The 21,180-nt window shown below is 36.9% G+C and overlaps 2 protein-coding genes across 5 annotated transcripts in view; one reads left to right on the top strand and one right to left on the bottom strand.

Moving 5' to 3' along the window:
* The window catches only part of LOC107673095 (tyrosine-protein phosphatase non-receptor type 11-like), a 28,561-nt gene extending 11,978 nt beyond the window's left edge, over positions 1 to 16,583 (top strand). For 3 of the 4 annotated variants that reach the window (XM_016466553.1, XM_016466551.1, XM_016466554.1), the window contains exons 2-16: positions 1,505 to 1,627; positions 7,250 to 7,444; positions 8,361 to 8,553; positions 8,644 to 8,760; positions 9,362 to 9,475; positions 9,846 to 9,942; positions 10,077 to 10,156; positions 10,303 to 10,458; positions 11,058 to 11,189; positions 11,394 to 11,548; positions 11,692 to 11,759; positions 12,134 to 12,285; positions 12,991 to 13,091; positions 13,463 to 13,577; positions 15,117 to 16,583. In XM_016466553.1, the coding sequence (XP_016322039.1) occupies positions 1,505 to 1,627; positions 7,250 to 7,444; positions 8,361 to 8,553; positions 8,644 to 8,760; positions 9,362 to 9,475; positions 9,846 to 9,942; positions 10,077 to 10,156; positions 10,303 to 10,458; positions 11,058 to 11,189; positions 11,394 to 11,548; positions 11,692 to 11,759; positions 12,134 to 12,285; positions 12,991 to 13,091; positions 13,463 to 13,544 (1,765 nt within the window). In that variant the 3' untranslated portion in view covers positions 13,545 to 13,577; positions 15,117 to 16,583. Of the gene's footprint in view, positions 1 to 1,504; positions 1,628 to 7,249; positions 7,445 to 8,360; positions 8,554 to 8,643; positions 8,761 to 9,361; positions 9,476 to 9,845; positions 9,943 to 10,076; positions 10,157 to 10,302; positions 10,459 to 11,057; positions 11,190 to 11,393; positions 11,549 to 11,691; positions 11,760 to 12,133; positions 12,286 to 12,990; positions 13,092 to 13,462; positions 13,578 to 13,697; positions 13,769 to 15,116 lie in introns of all 4 variants that reach the window. The other variant, XM_016466552.1, reaches the window with a different exon arrangement.
* A 2,177-nt stretch (positions 16,584 to 18,760) lies between these two features.
* The window catches only part of LOC107673070 (RING finger protein 223-like), a 7,661-nt gene continuing 5,241 nt past the window's right edge, over positions 18,761 to 21,180 (bottom strand). Inside the window, exon 2 of the mRNA XM_016466508.1 lies at positions 18,761 to 19,721. Coding sequence (XP_016321994.1) covers positions 19,033 to 19,677 — 645 coding nt within the window. The 5' untranslated portion in view covers positions 19,678 to 19,721 and the 3' untranslated portion in view covers positions 18,761 to 19,032. The remainder of the gene's footprint in view (positions 19,722 to 21,180) is intronic.

Genomic DNA, 21,180 nt, shown 5'->3' with positions numbered 1-21,180 from the left:
TATATATATATATATATATATATATATAGATATATAGATATATATGTGTGTGTGTGTATGTGTGTTTATATATATATATATATATATATATACCAGTGGTTTGCAGTGGTGTTCTAAAATTAAAAAAAATAATAATAATTTTTAAATCATGTCCCAGTCACATTTTCTTACACTATCAGAAAAAGGAAAAAAATCTTATTTTATATTTTTACATTAACAATGTAATATTATTTTTATTAAAGCCAAGTATGAATCTCGTCAAGTTTAGCATTTTACATTTATTCCACAATAATAACTAAAGGCAGTAAATACTTAAACAGCTTGGTCAAATAAACATTACGCACACTATCAGAAAAAGCAAAATAAATACATAAATTCTACTTTATATTTTTACATTAACAGTGTAATCAATATTCTATTTATTAAAGCCAATATGAATCTAATCAAGTTAGTGTTTTTAAGTATTTTACATTTATTCTAAAATAATAACTCAAGGCAGTAACAATTTAAACAATATATTTTGTGAACTTATGTTCAGCTATTCTTTTTAATAGTTAACTTTTAACTATTTTTGAATTTTTTCAGATCATCAGTCCTCAAAGTTCAGTATATACTGGTCACAGACACAGAGGTTTACTTTAAACTCACAGACACAGAGATTTACTTTTAATTTCACCAAGCTGATTACTCACTAAAAACTCCCACAGATCATGTTTTCAGGATGATTCAAGTCTTATTTTGATGCAACAGTGGTTATTTCTAAGTGTGTGAGTTGTTTACTTACTTTTTAATTAGTCTTCCCATTAACACCATTATATTGTTCATTCAGACTGATTCGTAAACGTGGAAAGCGCACGAACACAAGAGGCGGGATTTAACGCATGAACCAATCACAGCTGTTAATAACAGTCATAATCCAATCATGATGTGACTTCCCACCATTCATTCTCAGTTACCCCCCACTAAACTCAGTGGGCTCAGGGGAGGCGAGAGAGTCGCAGACTCCCGCTTTAAATTTAGTGCTGGTGTCGCTGTTGGACAAGGTTTCTTTAGAAAAATTAGTGAATTATGCACTTTTTAATGTCATATTTTGTAATATTTGCGTTGTTTTATTTTTGTACTATGAATTTTTTTCTCTTTCAATATTTTGAGGAGGCACTGCCTCCCTTGCCTCCTCGAAGGAAACGCCCCTGATAAATACATATATATATATATATATTATAAACATTATAAATGTCTTTACTGTCACTTTTAATCAAGTATTCAGCATACTTGCTGAATAAAAGTAATATTTTTTTCTTACTGACCCAACTTTTCAACAGTAGTGTATAAAAATGAAGCATAAAAGTTGTACTAGTGACTTTGTCAGACTTTTGCCTCCCACTGTACATTTACAAGAAGTGTTCGCATATTTTTATGAGTTTTGATCATGAGATGCTTTCTTAGCTATTGATCATCAAGTCTCGATGTCTTTGCTGAGCATGTCATTTTGCTTTCATTTCAGGTGGTTTCATCCTAACATCACTGGGATCGAGGCAGAACACCTGCTCCTGACACGGGGCGTCCATGGCAGCTTTCTAGCGAGACCCAGCAAGAGCAACCCAGGAGATTTCACTCTCTCTGTCAGGTCGGCATATTTACTGTCCTGTCGTGTGCACTCCTCCACATCTGCCCCACTGCGCTTCTGCTCTTAAATTTTTCTTTTATTTCCACAGGACTCTTATGTTGTTTGTGAAGTTGAGCATGAATTGCATCTCTCCTGTTAAATGTTTATCTGTGTGTTATTGATTTCTTAGAAGTGTACTTGTTAGTCTAGCTGGCTGTTTCCATGCTTGGTAAAGCATTAAAATGCTTGTTTGTGTCATAGATTTCTATGTCAAGTCCATGTTTATTTCATGCAGTGAAAACTCAAGATATTACTTTATAAAATACAATCGCAATAGGGAATATTCACTAAATAGTACATTGCAATACAGTGCATTGTGTCAGAGCATATTGAGGATTACATCAGTGTTTTTATTGGTTGCTATCAGTATTAGATGCTTGAACATGGATGACAATAATAGACAGCACTTTCCCTCCCATTTTCTAGAACCTCTGGGCTTTTAAGTTGCCACTGGGCTGGTGCTTAAGGATTACAGTGTCAGCTTGTGGGCAGGTCTGTGAGCCATTGCAGCTGCTTGTCCGATGAGTGATTGGAGAGTCGATGGACAGGGAGAGAGAGAGAAAAACAGGCTTTCAAAATAGCTTTAAGATGTGGAGGCCGTGGAGCCCCAGACCTGCTGTTTGTGGTTATGGTGGTAAGATCTCTCACTGTATCTAATGTTCTCCAGAACTCAGGCCACGTGGCTCAGCTCCACCTCAAGCCTTTAGGGCCGGGGCCAAGCTGCCTGTAGACTGATTTATCTGGCCAGCTTTGAAGCACTGAGCTCAGCTTGTTCTGATTATCAGATGCATGGTGTATAAACAAGGTAATAGTGAAGGCTGATGATTAGTGTATTGTTGGACACATGTTTTGTGCTTTTCAGCAGCAAATTACTGGAATATACACAGACATAGCTCTGTTCCAAATTCTTGTGAGCTCCCTACTGCCTAGTGCCTACACAAGGAGCTGCTTTCGTAACTACTGTATCTTGAAACCTCATGAGTGAACAATTTGGAATGCATGGCATAGGTTGTGCGGCATACAAATAATGCTCCACAACTCTCATTTGGTTTTATTAGAGTTTGACATCAGCGGACTTTGAACTATTTTTATTTATATATTTATATTATTTTTTTCAGAACTTTTGCAGCACATTCTAGAATTGCCAACAACTTAAAAAAAAAAATATGAAAATTTTTCAAACAATGAAATGGTATTATATTTGAAATTCCACTTGCAGAATAAATTTTTGCATAATATCTAATATTGTTTTTGGGCCACATTCATATTTATATAGAGATAATTTCAACAATTGTCCAAAAAGTCGATTGCTTGATCTTTTGTTATTTGTTTTTTATTCACAGTGATTAACTCAATTGCAAAACCACCCATTTTTACTTTTATTTTACTTTATGCTTTATAAAACATTTGTTGGATTTACCATACTACATGCATAGAGGTAATAAAAAAAAAAATTTGGAAAATTAAAAATGATCAAGAACAGCTGAGATGAACTGACCCATATTTATTGCATGGCACATAGAAATACTTCATTATGAATGGTCAACTGCATCATTCTGAATTTTAATGTTTTTGTACAATTACTGCTAGACATTATATTTGACTGTTGTCCAAATGACCAGTTCATTATGTGATGTTTTATTTTTCTCTTTATTGTCACATAATCATTTCAACTAAAAATTAATATTCATGTCAGAGTCCAAAATTTATTTAGGAGTAATTACAAGCAGATACCATGACAAATATCATGACTTGCACTATGTAGACTCAGTAAAGCAAATAAATACATAACATAATTTCAAATAACATTTCATAGCAAGTGTGTTTGGAATATAGTGAGCAAATTTGTAGATAAAGAAGCATAAAATTGACCTAATGCATCAGTACAAGAGTAATGCAGATATCAGCTGAAAGCAAAACAAACCGTCTCACTGCCATTCTGCCTCTCAGGCCTAATGTAGGCAGATAAGACCGTAATTACAAAGTTATGAGGAAAAGTCTTCCCTTAAAATGCATTATTAGATAAAGGGAGGAGTCATATGGCCAAATGGACACCTAGGGACTCCATCGCATTATCTTCCCCTCCTCCATGCTTCTGTTTCTCTTATCTGTCTCGCACCATTTTTCCTGGGTGGAAACTATTGCTCAGTGTCTGCTCTATTGTTAACCATTAAGTAGCAGACAGAACGCTGGGAGCCGAACATATGATGTGTCAGGGCCAGGTGAAATGTGTCAGGCAATGTTTCCTGTCCGGCTGTTATGGCTATCAGGAGCAGGCTAAAGGAAGTGAACCTCTGAAATTGTTTTCACATTCACGATGCATAGTTTGACGCACTACATTGGGTTAAACTTTCACTGTGACTGTTACTCTAGTATCAATCAATCCAGACCCAGTGTGAAGAGAATGTGAACTGAAAATTAAGTGAAAGTCTGTGGAATTGTATAGCATTGTATTGTGTAACCTGAGGCAGACTTGTAGAAGATTGTTTTGCAGCCAAATGTCTATTTCACAATCCACTGGTGGCAAATGCATGTTTGACAGTCTGAACACTGTTGTAATGTAAACAGAATTGGTAATCCAGTTCCTTTTATATCATTTTGTCTCCATCTCTCCATCACAAAAATAGAAACATTTGAAGAATCACATGATTTTGTTCATCATATTTTTATTTTGGGAGCCTAATGTGAAAAATTGTCTACATATGTGCCGCCACATGGAGTTCTGAAGAAAAAAATATCACTTCCGGTAGTAAATTTCCAGGTAAAAGTTGTTATAATTCTCAACAGATGTTTTCCTTAGTAGTCGATTTGTCTTGTGTTACTTACATAAGCAAGATTCTGATTATCATACTTAAAATTAGATTTAAACTGTGTATTATGTTGCAGTTCCTAATAAAGTTTACTCACCCAAGTCAATTTTACTTTCATTTGGCAATTGGCAAGTGTTATTTTTGGGCCCTGTGTGCAACACTTGATTGTGTTAAGGAAGGACATGTAATATGGTAGAAAAATAGCTGAACACTACTGCCAAATTCATCTTCGAGTATCTCTAACGAAGAAGAATCATCATAGACACATTGATGCTCTTCATTCATAAGCATTTGTTGCTCTAGTGACAGTGATTTTACAGTGACAGACTGCACCTTTAAGCGTGGACATGTAGAGGAGCTCAGTAGCTGTATTGTGTTTCTCTCTCGGTTTCTGCAGAGGCAGGAAAATCAATGATGAACTTATGCTCGAAGATAAAATTAGTCAGCAGGCGTCCTTGAATCTGACTGTAGCCAGAGCTCAGTCATTCTACTCTGACTCTGAACATGTTACAGCCTCATGCAAATGACTCAATCACATTCACACATTCCCAACATTTACATTTGAGGTAAAGGAATCTGACAGGGTGCTATCGGTCTATTATAAAACAGCCAATAAAAGTACCAGAAGAACAGCAAGTTGGCAGTTACATTGAATATATTGCAATTAGTGCCACTGTTTTATGCAGTACCAAATAAGAAAGTTCGTTGTGTTTCCTGTTTTGCATATTTGATATCTAATTCAGAAAGTACATGCGCATGAGACTAAGATAAGGTGTTTATGTTTGTGTATATTTTAGGGGAAGTGGAGTTCAGTTGTCTCCACTATTGTCCACACAAGTTAGATCCAAAAAAAAAAACACTTTTGGGGATATCCAGAAATGTCTCAATTGTAAAAAAAAAAAAAAATTTTTAATAATTGTTTGAATTTGGTATAAAAATGTTGTTTTATTTTTATTCCCTTCATTTTTAAGTAACATATTTGTAAACTTAATTTATATATAGTTTTCCAGTTGTTTTAATTTTAAAATGTTATATAATTTAATTTAATTTTAATTTGTTTTCTTATTATAATGTTATTTGTAGATTTATTATCATTATTATTATGAAAAACAACAGAAGTGTATAGTATGACTTCATTTTGATGTTGATGTAGACAAACGTGTGTGTGTGTGTGTGTGTGTGTGTGTGTGTGTGTGTGTGTGTGTAGAAAGTAAAAATGCACAGTTTCCTGTAAGGGGTAGGTTTAGGGGTAGGGTTGGTGTAGGGCAATAGAATATACGGTCTGTACAGTATAAAAACCATTATGCCTATGGAATGTCCCCATAAAACATGGAAACACAACATGTGTGTGTGTGTGTGTGTGTGTGTGTGTGTGTGTGTATGATTGCATTAGTAGCCCAACCGGACCCAGAGCACAGAGCCGCTCATCTGCTGCAGTCAGCAGCCATTAGCCCCACACTGCTGAGACCGTGCTGCTCTGCCTCCTCTGTTACCTCCATAATGCTATTACACAGTGGAGAGTGCAATTTCATGAGCTAGGCCTGTGATGGATAGAGTGATGAATTCCTAGAGAAAGCCAGAGAAATTAAATGGGAGAGGAATCATGGTCTCATATTAGATCGGTTGCTGTTTTTTCGCTTGATTTTGTTTTTCTGTAGTTTTATGTGTGTGTTTGAGCTGGATTGCTGTAGGTATGATCTGCTCACGAAGCGTTAAGTTGTGGTTTTGTGCCTGAGCACAGCTAATTATATCTATGCAGGTGTTCTTTTCTGCTTTTTCCGTACGCTGCCATTTAAAGCTGCAGTGCAGTTTTTGACGGTTTTGATGACAGTATACCTGAAGTCTACTGAGAGTAATTTTCCATTAAGTGTATTGTGTTTATCATTTTGGTTTGCCTCAAAAGACTTTGTCCCTTGCTTATTAACTTTTTTTTCCCTCCCCAAATCTCTAAGTTCATTTGTCTAAGCAGATAAGAATGTCTTCAATCTCAGTGTCTTAGCGTTTTTCTCAAATATAAATTGAGCATTATTATCAATTTTCTGTCTTTGCTGTCTGATTAATGAAAAATGTCAAATCAAGTTCTGTTACTTAACTACTGTGTAAATTTCTTCTTTTTTTTTTGGTTTTATTTCTTAATAACAGTGTTTGCAAAGACCGATCAACACCAAAGCATAACTGTGTTCCTATTAACTTGTATTTTTAATTTAAAAGGAACTGAATATGATGTTCACTGCAAAAGATCATGCGATTAATTGTGGTTCATTATTTGAACCTTTTGACAACCAAACAAAAGTTAAAAGAGAGAGAGAGCCTGCACAGTATATACCACAAAAAAATGCTAAAAAAAAAATAATTTTTTTTTAATCATTACACATTGTTTTTTAATAATAAAATAAAATAATAATAAAAATAAAACACTTTTCAAAAATTAATTTGCTATAACAGCTGCATATTTTACAGCTAAAATGTCATTTTATGATGGCTATAAAAGTCTAAAAGCTTTTTATGGTAAATTTGAATTTGTTTATAATTGTCAGCCGGTTGTAATTGATGCTTTTATTAGTCACTCTTGCTATTTTGATAAAACCCCATTTATGTCTCGACCATTGTAAGATATTTCCCTCAGCACTTACCCTGGTTTAAAGTGTGAGTTTTTAATGCCAACCTCCTAACTGTTATCTGTCTTTTCCATCTTTTCCGTCCTGTCTGTCATCCCTCATGTCCTCCCTCCCTGCATTTTCCCTGTTGTGTCCCATCTGTTTGTTCTGGGCAGGAGGAACGATGAGGTCACCCATATTAAAATCCAGAACTCGGGGGACTATTATGACCTGTACGGAGGGGAGAAGTTTGCCACGCTGGCTGAATTGGTCCAGTACTACACCGAGCAGCACGACCTCCTGCGGGAACGCAATGGAGATGTTATCGAGCTGAAATACCCCCTCAACTGCAAAGACCCCACGTCTGAGAGGTACGCTTAGAGCTTGAGTGGCATCAGTGTGGACAGACGAAATCCTGCCCCCTAGTGTTCAAACCCTGCAGAGGGCTGAGCATTAGAGAGGAAGAGTAGCAGACTGATGGCACGCCAGGCTGTGGTTTGTTTGTCAGAACTAGGCTGTGCTTATCTTGATTTCATGACTAACAGTTTGTTTTAGTGCTGTGGACCAGGTCCTTTCTTGATTCTGTTTGTGTTTGATGTTTATGCGTTAGAGGCCCAGTCTCATTTTAGTGAACTTTGTAACTTCCTTCACCTAAACATATTTGGGTTTGGTGTTTATATGGCGTCTATATGGTGCAACATCCTCCAGGTTGTGAAATCGAAGTAAAATATACGTAAAACATTATCGATGAAAAACATTGTATTTACATTCAAAGATTATATGTGGTTCGTTTTTGTGGTTTTTCCCGTTTGTGAGCAAGTGCCTCCCACACATATCCTCATATCATGACAGCGTCTTCACATTTGCGCAATCTCTACGAACACCCCTGCTCATTTTCTGACCACAAACTATAGTTTACACTATAGTTTCTATAGTGAAAGTTGGAAATGTGCATTTCAAGTAAAAGCGTGCACCTTTTTGTGGGCGATGATAAAAAGTAGGTGTTTTTGTGTGTGGGCACAGCCATTATTAATCACTTGCATTACAATAAGGTTTGCATATGAAACATTGCAGGAAACATATGTGTTTAGATGCAGAGATTATGATTGTTGAGTTTTCAAAACACATCATTTATTCCAGAGGGAATTCATTCATGATTTCTCAATGATCTTGTGTCTCTGAAGACTGGAGTAGTTGCTGCTGAAAATTCAGATTTGCCATTACAGGACAAAATAATCTCAGTGTTTGTATTTCTGTGCCTCATTGTTGTGTTTTACTTGTTCTCAGGTGGTATCATGGACATCTCTCAGGGAGAGATGCTGAAAAGCTCCTTATGGAGAAAGGTAAATCCGGCAGCTTCCTGGTGAGAGAGAGCCAAAGTAAACCAGGAGACTTTGTGCTTTCTGTCCTCACTAATGAGGAAAAGCATGAAAACGTAGACCGCAAGACTAAAGTTACCCATGTCATGATCCGTTATCAGGTAAATATGGAATAAAACTTCAGCATTTTCTCAAGAAAAGAAAGCTCAGCTTTTTTAAAGAGACATTTCTTATCTGATCGGTTTCACCAGGATGGAAAATATGATGTAGGAGGAGGGGAGAGGTTTGACACTTTGGCAGATTTAGTGGAGCATTATAAGAAAAACCCCATGGTTGAGAAGAGTGGAATTGTTGTACACCTTAAACAGGTGAGTAAATCAAGCCTGAAAGGAATATATTTTTTCCACACAAACAGTGAATTACGAATGCAAAAAACAAGTACATACAGTATACTTGGGGTCAGTAAGCTTATTATTTATTTATTGTTGTCTTTATTTATTCATCAAAAAATCCTGGAAAAATCATGGTTTTTACAAAAATATTAAGCAGCACAACTGTTTTCAACACTGATAAATATTTCTGGAGCAGCATATCAGCATATTAGAACGATTTCTGAAAGATCATGAAAGACATTCAGATATTATATTAATATATTAACATAGAAAACAGTTATTTTAAATTGTGATATTTCACTATATAATATCAAATAAATCCAGCCTTGGTGAGCATAAGAGAATTCTTTCAAAACATTAAAAAACAACATTTTTGAACAGTGTAAATATATATGAAACCTAACAAATAACATTTCTGTGTAAATATTTTGTTTTAAATGTTTAGCTTGAAGTGTGTTTGTGCTTTAATCCTTTTAATTCAATGGCAGTCTTTTATCCCTCATAATTACATAACTACAATTACAAGTTCCTTTTTACATTTTCTTGGTGTTTTTATCTTTCTTTCTCTATGTACAAGCCATTCAATGCCACAAGGATAAATGCAGCAAACATTGAAAACAGGGTACGAGAATTAAATAAAGTAGCTGACAACTCGGAGAAACCCAAGCAAGGCTTCTGGGAAGAATTTGAGGTATTTCTGTCCATATTCATTCTTCTACTCATATTTTCTGTTCATCATGGGATGTGATGATTCAGTCCAGGTTTCGTTTGAAAGAATAGACAGCGTACTTTCCGCTGTAGTACACTCATTAAACCTCAGAGGAGTGTATGATATGAGAGTTGTTTATAAAAAAGACTCTGCTCACTGACCTCTTAAACTGCAGTTCCTGTTGGGCGGTAACTGTCCAGATAAATGGGACATTCCTGCAGGGGGTGCTGACTTAACATAACATCTCATTACACAGCAAAGTTAGAATGGATACTTTCCAGAGTTCATTACTTGATACCTGGAACCATGTTTCATCCTTACTTGCTTTATCTTGTCCCTTGTGGTTCTGTAGGTTTTACAGCAGCAAGAATGTAAACTCCTTTACCCCAGGAAAGAGGGGCAGAGACCAGAAAATAAAAACAAGAACAGATATAAGAACATTCTTCCATGTGAGTAACTCTCTTTTATGTACATTATTTTTCAGGGTTAATAATGGACAGATATGTTTCATAATTTAATGAGAGAGCAGCAGCTGATCTCCAGGGCTCTTGTTCCTGTTTGATCATCATTTTCTCTGTTGCAGTTGACACCACTCGAGTGCAAATCAAGGAGGCGGATCCTGACGTGCCTGGCTCCGATTACATCAATGCTAACTATATCCGAGTAATCCCCTCTCTTCGCTCATAATACTTACATGTCAATCTAAATGTCAAGCTTTTGCTGGGTTACTGGAACTGTGATCAAAAATTGTACACACTGCATGTTCTTTATAATCCTGAGTGTCATCTTTATTGTTTTTTTTCATTTAGAGCATGAATGAAGAAGGTTGCCATATGGATGAAGGTAAAGTGTTCATCGCCACTCAGGGTTGCCTTCAGAACACCATCCTAGACTTCTGGAAAATGGTGTACCAGGAAAACACTCATGTTATTGTGATGACAACCAAGGAGATGGAGAGAGGACGGGTAAGGTCCAGCACTGGATGAAACAATTTTATTTATTTATTTATTTTTATTTTTTTGTAGATTTGTCGGTTATAAGATTAAATTCACAAGATCAAAAACGCACAACTCCGGTTGCAGTGTTATTGTGTAGACAGCGAAACCGGAGTTTTTGGCTTGTGACGTCGGCGCCTGCGCTGTTATCTCCGCCTACTGGAGACTTTTTCAGGCTTCTGATTGGCCAACATGGCTTTACGGTTGAGATTATATCATCACCTGTTGGTTTGGCATGCTCTTGACAGTGCTTCATAGCATGCGTTTGCGTTTTCATGTGGACGGAGATTTTTTTTTAAACGGAAGAAGGAAAAACTCCCGTGTACGTGTGGACATGGCCTTAATTTAACATTTAATTTAACATTTTTGCTATATTCATTATTTTAAAAAACAGGTGAAAAATAAATGTAATTAAAAAATTGAAAACATTCTTAATGCTTAATTTGAGAAATACTCCATTTTAATATATCCATAAAAATATTTCAATTCAAAGCACCACTATTTAACTAAATGTACAACACAATTTTTTTTGGGGGGGCGGGACTAAAAACGTACAATTTTTTCTGTAGAATAAGTGTGTGCGGTACTGGCCGGATTTAAATTCAACAAAGGAGTTTGGGAAGGTGAGTGTGAAGAACATTGAGGAACACACAGCTCAGGACTACATACGGCGAGAGCTTGAAGTCACTCGTCTAGACAGGGTAAGATCACTCTCGTGACAGTTGAGATGACGGTACTGGGGGGCAGTCATGACCTTAGACCTTTTTGTTTACAGTAGCAGAGAACCTTTTACATCACTTTAGTGACGTGTTGCGTTACATTTTTGTACAAATCCAGTTTAGATGCAGTTTTTTTTTCTTAATTTTGTTTAATAATCTAATGTTTTTTGTCCATCTGTAATAAAGAGAGAGCCTCCTAGGTGTATCTGGCACTATCAGTACCTGAGTTGGCCTGATCACGGTGTTCCCAATGAACCTGGAGGAGTCTTGAGTTTCCTGGAGCAAGTCAACAGAACCCAGAGCGCCATTCCAGAGAGTGGACCGATAGTTGTTCACTGCAGGTATAGCACACCTCACACAGTGTAGTTTTGAGAGTGCCATACTGATAAAGAATTGCTTAACTGAGTTGATTATTTCAGATGTTGTTTAAAAATATAACATTTCCCCCCATAATCTAAATTTCCATTTGTCATTGTCATTCTAGTGCAGGGATTGGAAGAACAGGCACAATTATTGTGATTGACATCCTTATCGACATCATAAACAGACAAGGTAACTGTTTTATACAAAATTCTCTCTGTTATGAATGTTATGCCTTAAAGGGGTCCTATTATGCTCTTTTACAAAGTCTTGATTTTGTTTTGGGGGTGTACTAGAACAGACTCTCATATAAGGTTGTTCGAAAAACACAGCATTTTTCACATATTTTACATTATTACAACACCTCTCTCCCCAGTAGTCGTTCATTGTAGTTTTTGAAAAGTGATTTCTGTTAAATAAAATATCTCCTTTTGAAGTGGACTTTGAGCTTTGTAACTTTGCAGATCTTTTTTATGCTCAAACAGCAACATACAGACTAACTAAAGTTGAAAAAGTGAAAAAGCATAATAGGACCCCTATAATGATAAAAAATAACACTCTCTAAGGGTTGGATTGTGACATCGACATCCCAAAGACCATCCAGAGAGTTCGCCAGCAACGATCCGGTATGGTTCAGACCGAGGCTCAGTACAAGTTCATCTACATGGCTGTTCAGCAATACATTGACACGGCTCAGAAGAGACTGGAAGAGGAGCAGGTACCTACACACTTCATTTCACCTGATAATAATGTGACAAATTCACTGACGGAATGGAATATCAAGGCTTCTTTTGGATTCTGCTCTTATTTCTTTTTTAGGACTGTCAAAGTTAGTTAATTATTTGAAGAGTTTGACGAAACATTAAAACTTTTTTGTGCAGCTTAGATAAGTAAAGAGCACTTCTGCATAAATTAAGCTTTCTCCAGTGCCGTTTGATAGATACAGTAAGCATATACACTACCATTCAAGATTTTGGGGTCAGTAAGATTTTTTTATGTTTTTGAAAGCCTCTCATGCCCACCAGGCTGCATTTATTTATAGAAAAATACAGTAAAAATTGTAATACTGTGAAATATTGGTACAATTTAAAATAACTATTTTGTATTTGAATATATTTTGAAATGTAATTTATTTCTGTGATGGCAAAGCTGAATTTTTAGCATCATTACAAGTCTTCAGTGCCATATGATCCTTCAGAAATCATTCTAATATGCTGATTTGGTGCACAACAACATTTCTTATTATTATCAATGCTGAAATTGGTTGCTGCCTAATATTTTTGTGGAAACCATTCATTTTTTTTTAGGATTTTTTTGTTGAATAGAAGGTTAAGTACTAAGTAATTTAAATATTTGACATCCATTATTTATATACATTAAAATGCGTCAGTTTTATATTCCTTGTTTTTTTTTTCTTTTGCAGAGGAATAAAACAAAGGAGAGAGAGTACTCTAACATCAAGTACCCACAGATGTCAAATGCCAGAGCCAAGCCAAACATGAGCTCGTCTCGCTCTTCATCTGTGTAAGTGCTGATTTCCTGTGTTGCACGCAAACACACACTTTGAAAAACGGCCCACACAGTGTTGTTACTGGAAAACATTTAATGAGTTTCTTTAGGTAAACTCTACTATCTCCTACACTTCCTCAATTCTAAAGGTATTTATTGCTAAGTGAATCATTTTCCGTCAAAAGGATTCTGACGCTGCTGTGAGTCAGTTGTTCTAGAACAATAAACACAATATGCAACTTCATACAAAACATCAAGTCATAAAATATGTTCGTATATAACTGTGTCAGTTTCGATTTTGTAGCATCCCTATAATCTAATAGATTCGAATAGTATTTTCATTCCTGTTTATTTTAGTAACATGCTTCTATTCAACTCTTCCACAGAATGAACGATGACTCCGGTGTTTATGAGAATTTGAATATCAAAAATCCAAAGGGCTCCGCCAGCAGCAATACCAGGAGATAAGCCATGTGGGCTGCTGTTTCAGGGAGTCTGGGAGTATGTTTTTCCACCCTCGCACTCACAGTGTTACACATTGCTGCAGCCATGCTTCTGTGCACACACACACACACACACACACACACACCTGCATCAAGGCTGTTGGTTTGAATATCAAAAATCCAAAGGGCTCCGCCAGCAGCAATACCAGGAGATAAGCCATGTGGGCTGCTGTTTCAGGGAGTCTGGGAGTATGTTTTTCCACCCTCGCACTCACAGTGTTACACATTGCTGCAGCCATGCTTCTGTGCACACACACACACACACACACCTGCATCAAGGCTGTTGGAGTAGAGAGACAGAAACAGAATGAGGAGAAAGACAGTAAGGAACAGATGGGGGTGAGAGTTGTGTCTTTGTTGCAGCCCACCATCAGAAAAAGTATAATCTTACAGAACAGTACTGTTTGCCAAATGGCCTTGAAAATAACACCATACTTCAAAGAATATGCACAACTACTGATGTTTTCAAAGGTTAATAAATACATACTTTATAAACAAATTAATACATAAAATACAATCTATATAATAATATAGTAAAATGATAGTAAATTTTAATAATATAAATTATAATAATAATAATTTCTTGTTTTTCCTGTTTTTCGTTCTTTTTGTTTGTTTGTTTGTTTAATTTCGAATACATTTCTATTCATCAAACAAATCCTAATAATAATAATTGTTTCTTGAGCACTAAATCCGCATATTAGAATGATTTCTGAATGATCATGTGACACTGAAGACTGGAGTAATGATGCTGAAAATTCAAAATTGCCAACACAGGAATATATGACATTTTAAAATATATATTTAAAAATCAGTTATTTTAAATTGTAATAATTTTTCACATTACTACTGTTTTTGCTGTATTTTTTATCAAATAAATGCAGCCATTACTTTTTTTTATGACTGATGACTGTTGGGTATTTAAATAAGTACTTATTTCATAGATTTTTACTTTGGTCTTCCAAGTCCCATAATTCACAGGATTAGGAATTATGCATAATATTAATGTTACGCTTTGTTTATGCTGACAGCAAAAATCCAAATGTAGGCATAGACTGAAATATAGTTAGTTGTAGACTGAATAGCAAAAACCTATCAGTCATATATCTATAGAGTATGTGGTTTGGGTTTATTTTATTTTATTTTATTTATTTATTTATTTTTATTTTTAACAAATGTGTTATTTGTCAGACCACAGTTGAAATATGCATTTTTGTCCTGCACAATTTGGCACATTTTACTCTAGATATAGGAGGGGGGGGGGAGACTCGAGTGTCTATAAAATGTAAATTTTTCCTCCTCTTTCCATACTGACAGCTTGGCACTCAGCCTTTGTAAAAGAAAGTCATTTGGCATCTTGCTGATGCCTACATCATTACTATAGCAACCAGTGTACAGTAGATACACCTCTCCACTGCCTGAACTAATGCATCGGATTTGACCATTTGCAAAAGAACCAAGACATATGTGTAAAAGTGGCACACCTGTTTAAAGAATGCATCTCTAAATGTTCTCGTCCTTTCCTTTGCAGTTCCAGCAGAGGTGCTGTGTAGAAGCGCCTGATCATGGAGTGACACTGGATTACAGCACTGGGGGGTGGGGGGTGGGGGCGAAGCTGCCCAGCCGCTCAGCTAGAGATTCCACCGAAATCTCCAACAGCTCCTCTCTTCATTTCCTGACTGACTACGTCTGAGAAACTCACACTCCAAAACCAAGTGCCTCAACAGCAGCCGAAATTGTTCCCGCAAAGGACGCGTGACTTGGTGCTTTATCTCCCCTCTTCTAGTCTAACAAGCCTCTCTACACTGCACTAAGCTACATGATGGTTTCTACATGTGTGAAATATATATGAAATATGAATATTTACACTCAGTGACGTAACTTTGGATGAAGCTACGCTCTTTCCATGCTGTCTATGGCTGTTTCCAGACCTTGCTTTGTCTACTGGATGTCGTCTACTGTAACCAAAGACCTTTGATATGTATTCCACAAGCACCGGTTATTTGCGCTCTGCTGAGTGATGCTCGTGGCACGGTGATATAAGAAGAAGAAAATTACACCATCCTGCCTCAAGGATCCCCCCTTTTCTTTTCAGAGCACATGGGAGGTGATTGGTCAAAGTTCAACCAATGATTTGGATATCTTATGTAAGTAGGTGTTTTAAATGGGCTGATTTGGTACAGTGTGGTAGAATCTATACAGTATGTGCCAATTAGCAGCCTGTGCATCATATTCATAAAGGCTTCTGCTTTGATGCTTTTTTATTGAGCATTACCTCCAGGCAAATGAACCGTTGGAGGAAGTCAAGTGCTACTGTCAATCAAAGGCTTATCAACCAATCAGGCTGCCTCTTCATCAGCGGGCTCCTCCCTCTATGCGTAGGCTTTATTGTTCTGAAAACATCAGGTGAGCCTTTATTAGGTAGGGTTTTGTTTGTTTGTTTGTTTCTAGTCGTTTTGTTTGCAACTATGATTCCTTTAGAGCAATTTTATCTTGTGATATTTGTGAATGTGATTATGAAATCTAGGCCTGGCATTTTTTGATATAATACATTTTAACTATATTATTCCACATTTTCCTCCTAAGAGACACATTAAGCTCTTTTATCACATATAAACAGGGTGTGTGTGTATTGCGGTGTTATAAATAGCCCGATAAAGCTCTTTACGTCAATAGCGGGTTGTGATTGCACTGAGGCCTTCGAAAAACGTGGTGTTACTAAACATCTACAATGGAGGGGATACGTCAGGATGTCGAGCGAGCTGTTGACGTGAATGGCATTTCGGTGGAGACTTTAGCTAAAAAGGAGGCAGGCCAGATGGCCCACAGCAAAGATTAAAGAAATAGATTTGTGTAGGGCGAAAAAAGTAATTTAAAAAATGGCCGTAATCCACACGTAGCTATTATTAGGTGAGGTCAGCAGTGATGTCATAAGATGTTATATATACACTACCAGGTCAGTAAGGGTTTGGGGTCAGTAAGCTTTTTTTTTTTAAGAAATTAATACTTTTATTCAGCAGGGTTGCATTCATCTATCAAAAGTGATAATAAAGACATTTATTTTAAAAGTTTTCTATTTTAAATGCTGTTATGCTGAAAACAAATGTATCAGGTTTTCCACAAAAAAATTAAGCAGCACAAACATTTTTAACATTAGATGATGATTAAAAAATATCTTGAGCAGTCTGGAATGATTTCTGAAGGATCATGTGATACTGAAGACTGAAGTAATGGCTGCTTTGCCATCACAGGAATAAATTACAATGAATTCAAGTAGATTTAAAACTTTTTTTTTTTTAATTGCAATAATATTTTCACAATATTTTTGTTTTGGCTGTATTTTTGGAGATCATATATGCAGCCTATATCTGGTCAAATATTCAGCCTTGGTGAAAAAGCGTAAAAAAATCTTACCGACCAAAAACATTAAAGTAGTGTACATCTTGGCTTAGATAAAGCAGGGCATAATGTATGTGATTAATCAGCGTCTGACTGTGAATGTGGTGTTAGTTCGGGCCACATGAGGGGATATGTGATGTCACGATCTGAAGGGCTACCGTACTTGTTCAGAAGGAGGCCTGGGTCTGCTTTTTTTGCACTTGAATAGATGAAATGTTTGGGTTTTATACTAGAGAACCAGTTTGTCAGACCTTCCAGGAAGTAAAAGCAATGTCACTGCATATGATAATCATTGTCCTTGGAATGACTGACTGACTGATTGATTGAATGAATTTGTGATTTATGTACCTGATCATGTGACAGCAATGTACTACTGGCATCTTAAAGCTGTTTGTCTGCTGTTTAAATTTGTTTTATTTTTGCCTCTGTGAAAATGGGTCAAAAATGTAATGGCATATTAAGACTTGAAATTCAATTTGAACTGCTGCAAGTGCAAGGTATAGTGTCTATGGCTGTCAGAATGTCCTTTTGTTTGGAGGTATATATAATGGATATTTTTTGTTGATTTGCCATCAGTGTGGTGTTTTGCGTTATAGGTCAGTCGTTTATTTTTGTTTTATTGAATCAGTTATTGATTTGTTGTAAATTGTACATTTCATTTGTTCATTAATACAGTGATGGAAATATTCACAGCCGTTTAGCATATTATTTTAGGACGATGTTAACATTTATTATTATTATTATTACTTCTACTATTATACAAAACATCAACAGTTATAAAGCTATCTGCTTGCATTATCACAATTTTGAAGTCTTCTTTTTAAATTTACTTGAATACTATATTGGTGGGTTTTTGTAATCTCAGTTGGTGATCAGTAGGTTTGATCTGAATTGTGTCGTGCTGATTGTCCTTGTGTGATAAAGACTGTGTTCCCTATTGCACTGTTTCAGCCTAAAATGCTGCCTTTTGCCCTGAAAGATACAGCTGGTGTAAAGACTTGCATCTCAAATAACAATACAGGACTAGTTATTGCATAATAAAGCATACACTGGGAACTTTCTACTAATTGTCTTTGACTCATTTCACCTTGCTCCAAACAAACAGTTCCTGACCCATATTTTATTTCCTTCCCTCTTTATAATTTCCTTCTCTCTCTCTCGTTTAATAACAATTTTTTTCATAAATACACCTGGAAGTAGGAAACTGATAATTCATCCCTAAGAAACACACACAGTGGAATAGTTTAAGTTGGTGTGAGTGTGTTCAGAGCACTCGTCGCCGCAGGGCTTAGGTTTCAGACGGTTATTCTTTGAGGCGTGTTCGTTTAACTGTCCCAGAGCAGGATGTGATCAATTAGAGCCACGTGAACCTGTTTGCTTTTCCTTTCTTTTGTCTGTCGATCTGAGTTATCAGTGATATCATGAATATTGCACCTATTAAAACCTGAATAACATTTCATGACACCGTTCCTTGAACTTCCTTGTGCGGTTTACAGCAACAATTATTTATTTTTTGTAAACAAAATACTCTTCATGGAATGTAATACAATCAAATAAAATATATACATAAATGTACAAGTAAAAAACATTGTTTTCTTTGGATTGAGTTGCAGCCACATTTACTGTTTCTCATGGGCAAAGTCCAGTCATTTCAATAGGAATCTGCGATTTCACGAGAGTGGAAAAGTTCTCAAAACAGATTTGACTTGTGATGTTGGTAATGTGAATTCGCGAATTGCTTGGTTTACAAGTTACTTTCAATCACATCATTACACTACTGACTGCACCTTTTTTGCCTGCAGATTTGCACCAGAACTAATGTGACCGTACTTTGTATCGGTTTTGCTTTTGTTTTGATCATTGTTGATCATCAATCAGTTTTCTCACGCTCCTTCACATGATCCCGATACAGTTCTTCAGTCTTTACTGCAGTCCAGCTGCTTGCCTTTAGTCCTTTAGCACCCAGCAGGCTTTGCACAAAGGTATGGATGTAAACTGACACCAGTCATCCTGATTTAGCAAGTCCATTATCCATCTAGACGTGTCTGTCTCACTTATACATTGACTGTAGTAGTAGAAGGTGTGGTAGTAGATATCTGCAAGTTCTGGGGCGCACAACGCATGGAGCCCGTCGTGACGATGCACTGCAGGGGCCACAGAACGATCCCCAGCAGCAGCATCATGAGGAATATAAAGAGAAGCAAACGCTTCCAATCCATCAGCCGTTCCAGAAGCCCAAGTCGCGGTCGAGTTTGGGAAGAAGATACGGCGCTTTGTCCACTGGCCCCAATATCGACACAGATGCAGAATGCTGGCACGCCTGGAATATCTATTGGCCGTTGGTAGCACAGCCTCTCCCCATCCAACCACACAGGCTCCTCTTGCTGCTGGTGGATGGGCAGGCGACACAGCACCTCCTGGCTGGTGGTCAAAGCCGGAGGCCCCTTTTTTGGGATGGTAGTGGGCTGGCGGCAAAAGGGGCAGGAGATTTTAGAGTTTTGGGGGTCCATGGAGGTGGTCATAATGCGGGAGAGGCACTCGAGGCAGAAGGTGTGAGTGCAGTCCAATTGCTTTGGCGTTTTGAAGACGTTGTCGTAGGTGTTGAAGCAGATGGAGCACTCGGGATGAGAGCTCACCCTCTCCAGGTCTGTTTCTAGCGGTACCACCTGGGAGTGCCACAACGCAGGGCTCGGCTCCATCTCCCAGGAATATGGTATTCCACTCTCTTCCTCGTGCGGATTCACTGGAACAAACAAGACAAAAATCTCAAAATGACCTCTAGGTTCATTCCGTACGCTCTAAAGCAAAACTAGGGCACAGCTTATGAAGTAAACATTTACCGCCAGGTGATTTATGATTGTTTGCATGTGGACAGCACTGAGAATACACATTTGTATGGACATTACAGTGCAATCAGATATGGGCCACAGAACAAGCCCATGCAAGAAGATGGATTCATCATCATGCCTTTGTATGATGCCCTTTAAAAAGATTAACTGTGACTTTGAGTTGGTCATCAGTTCGACACAGAAACTTGTTACTGTGCATTCACTGTTACAAATTGTATTGCGTTGTTTTGCTTCACACCATTTGCCCTCCTGCATTTCCTTGCTTTAGACCATACACTCTTAAATATAAAGGTTCTTAAATGGTTCTTTGTAAACTTTTAATCGTTTTTTTTATTTTTTATTATTGCTATTCAATTCTTTTGAGTTTAGTTCCTAATAGTTTTTCAGATCAATATATTGGTTTCTGGGTTGATGCACCAGTACATGGTGTTTTATAAAGATGTATCAAATGAAAAAGACTATTCACGGGTTCTTTGCAAACCTTTAGGTTCAGCAAAGAACCAGTTTTTTAGGTTATTAAAATGTTCTTCACACAAGAAAAATGGTTCATTTAAGAACTGGAAGTTTCTTTGAGGAACCCAAACGGTTCTTCTGTGGCATCACTGAAACCTTGGAACCTTTTTTTCAAGAGTGTATAGGGTTCTTGATTTGATATATGGTTCTTTAGAGATCAAGAGTGTTTTTTAATGTTGCATTATTGGTTCCTCAGTTCTTCATAGATTTTTTTAGCTTTTTAAAACAGCAGTAAATAGATATTTTTCTGAAGAACTAAATAATAAAAAGTTCTTAAAATGTTATTAAATAGTTCTTTGTAGCCCTTTAGTTTCAGTAAATAAGTGTCTTATCAATAACCATTTTTTGCTAGAGAAGAAACGTTTGTAAGGTTCTGTGGCGTTAAGCTGTATAAACTTTTTGGTTCTAATTATAATCTACTTTTAAGGACGTACAGAAGTTTAGTAAAGGTCAAACACGCGTGCTTACAATGTTAGTAAGACACAGACTGCTTTGTTGTCTTTATTCTGCCAGCGTCAGCACCACTGTCCTTCAGAAACCCTTTCAGCACGCTGAGGCTCTCTAAAAGTCATCGCTCCACTAGTCCTGGCATTTGGAGCCGAGAATAATTTTATCAACAAGTTGACTCTACATTGTATAATACAGTGAAATATTTCGCACAGCTCATCCTGAGCTAAATAATATGTGCTTCCAATCCAGCCTCTCTTTTAAGTGGTTTTGTGCCTGCACAGGTTCAGGTGGGGGTTTGGTTGAGAGCAGATGGCCTGTTCACAAGCCCTGCAGGGCAGACCTATGTGTATGTGTGTGTATGTGTGTGTGTGTGTGTGTGTGTGTGTGTGT

This window comes from Sinocyclocheilus anshuiensis, unplaced genomic scaffold, assembly GCF_001515605.1.
Source record: "Sinocyclocheilus anshuiensis isolate Anshui unplaced genomic scaffold, SAMN03320099.WGS_v1.1 scaffold364, whole genome shotgun sequence".
Lineage (NCBI taxonomy): Eukaryota > Metazoa > Chordata > Actinopteri > Cypriniformes > Cyprinidae > Sinocyclocheilus > Sinocyclocheilus anshuiensis.
The sequence above is the reverse complement of the archived record's forward strand: the minus strand, read 5'-3'. Positions and strand labels throughout refer to the sequence as shown.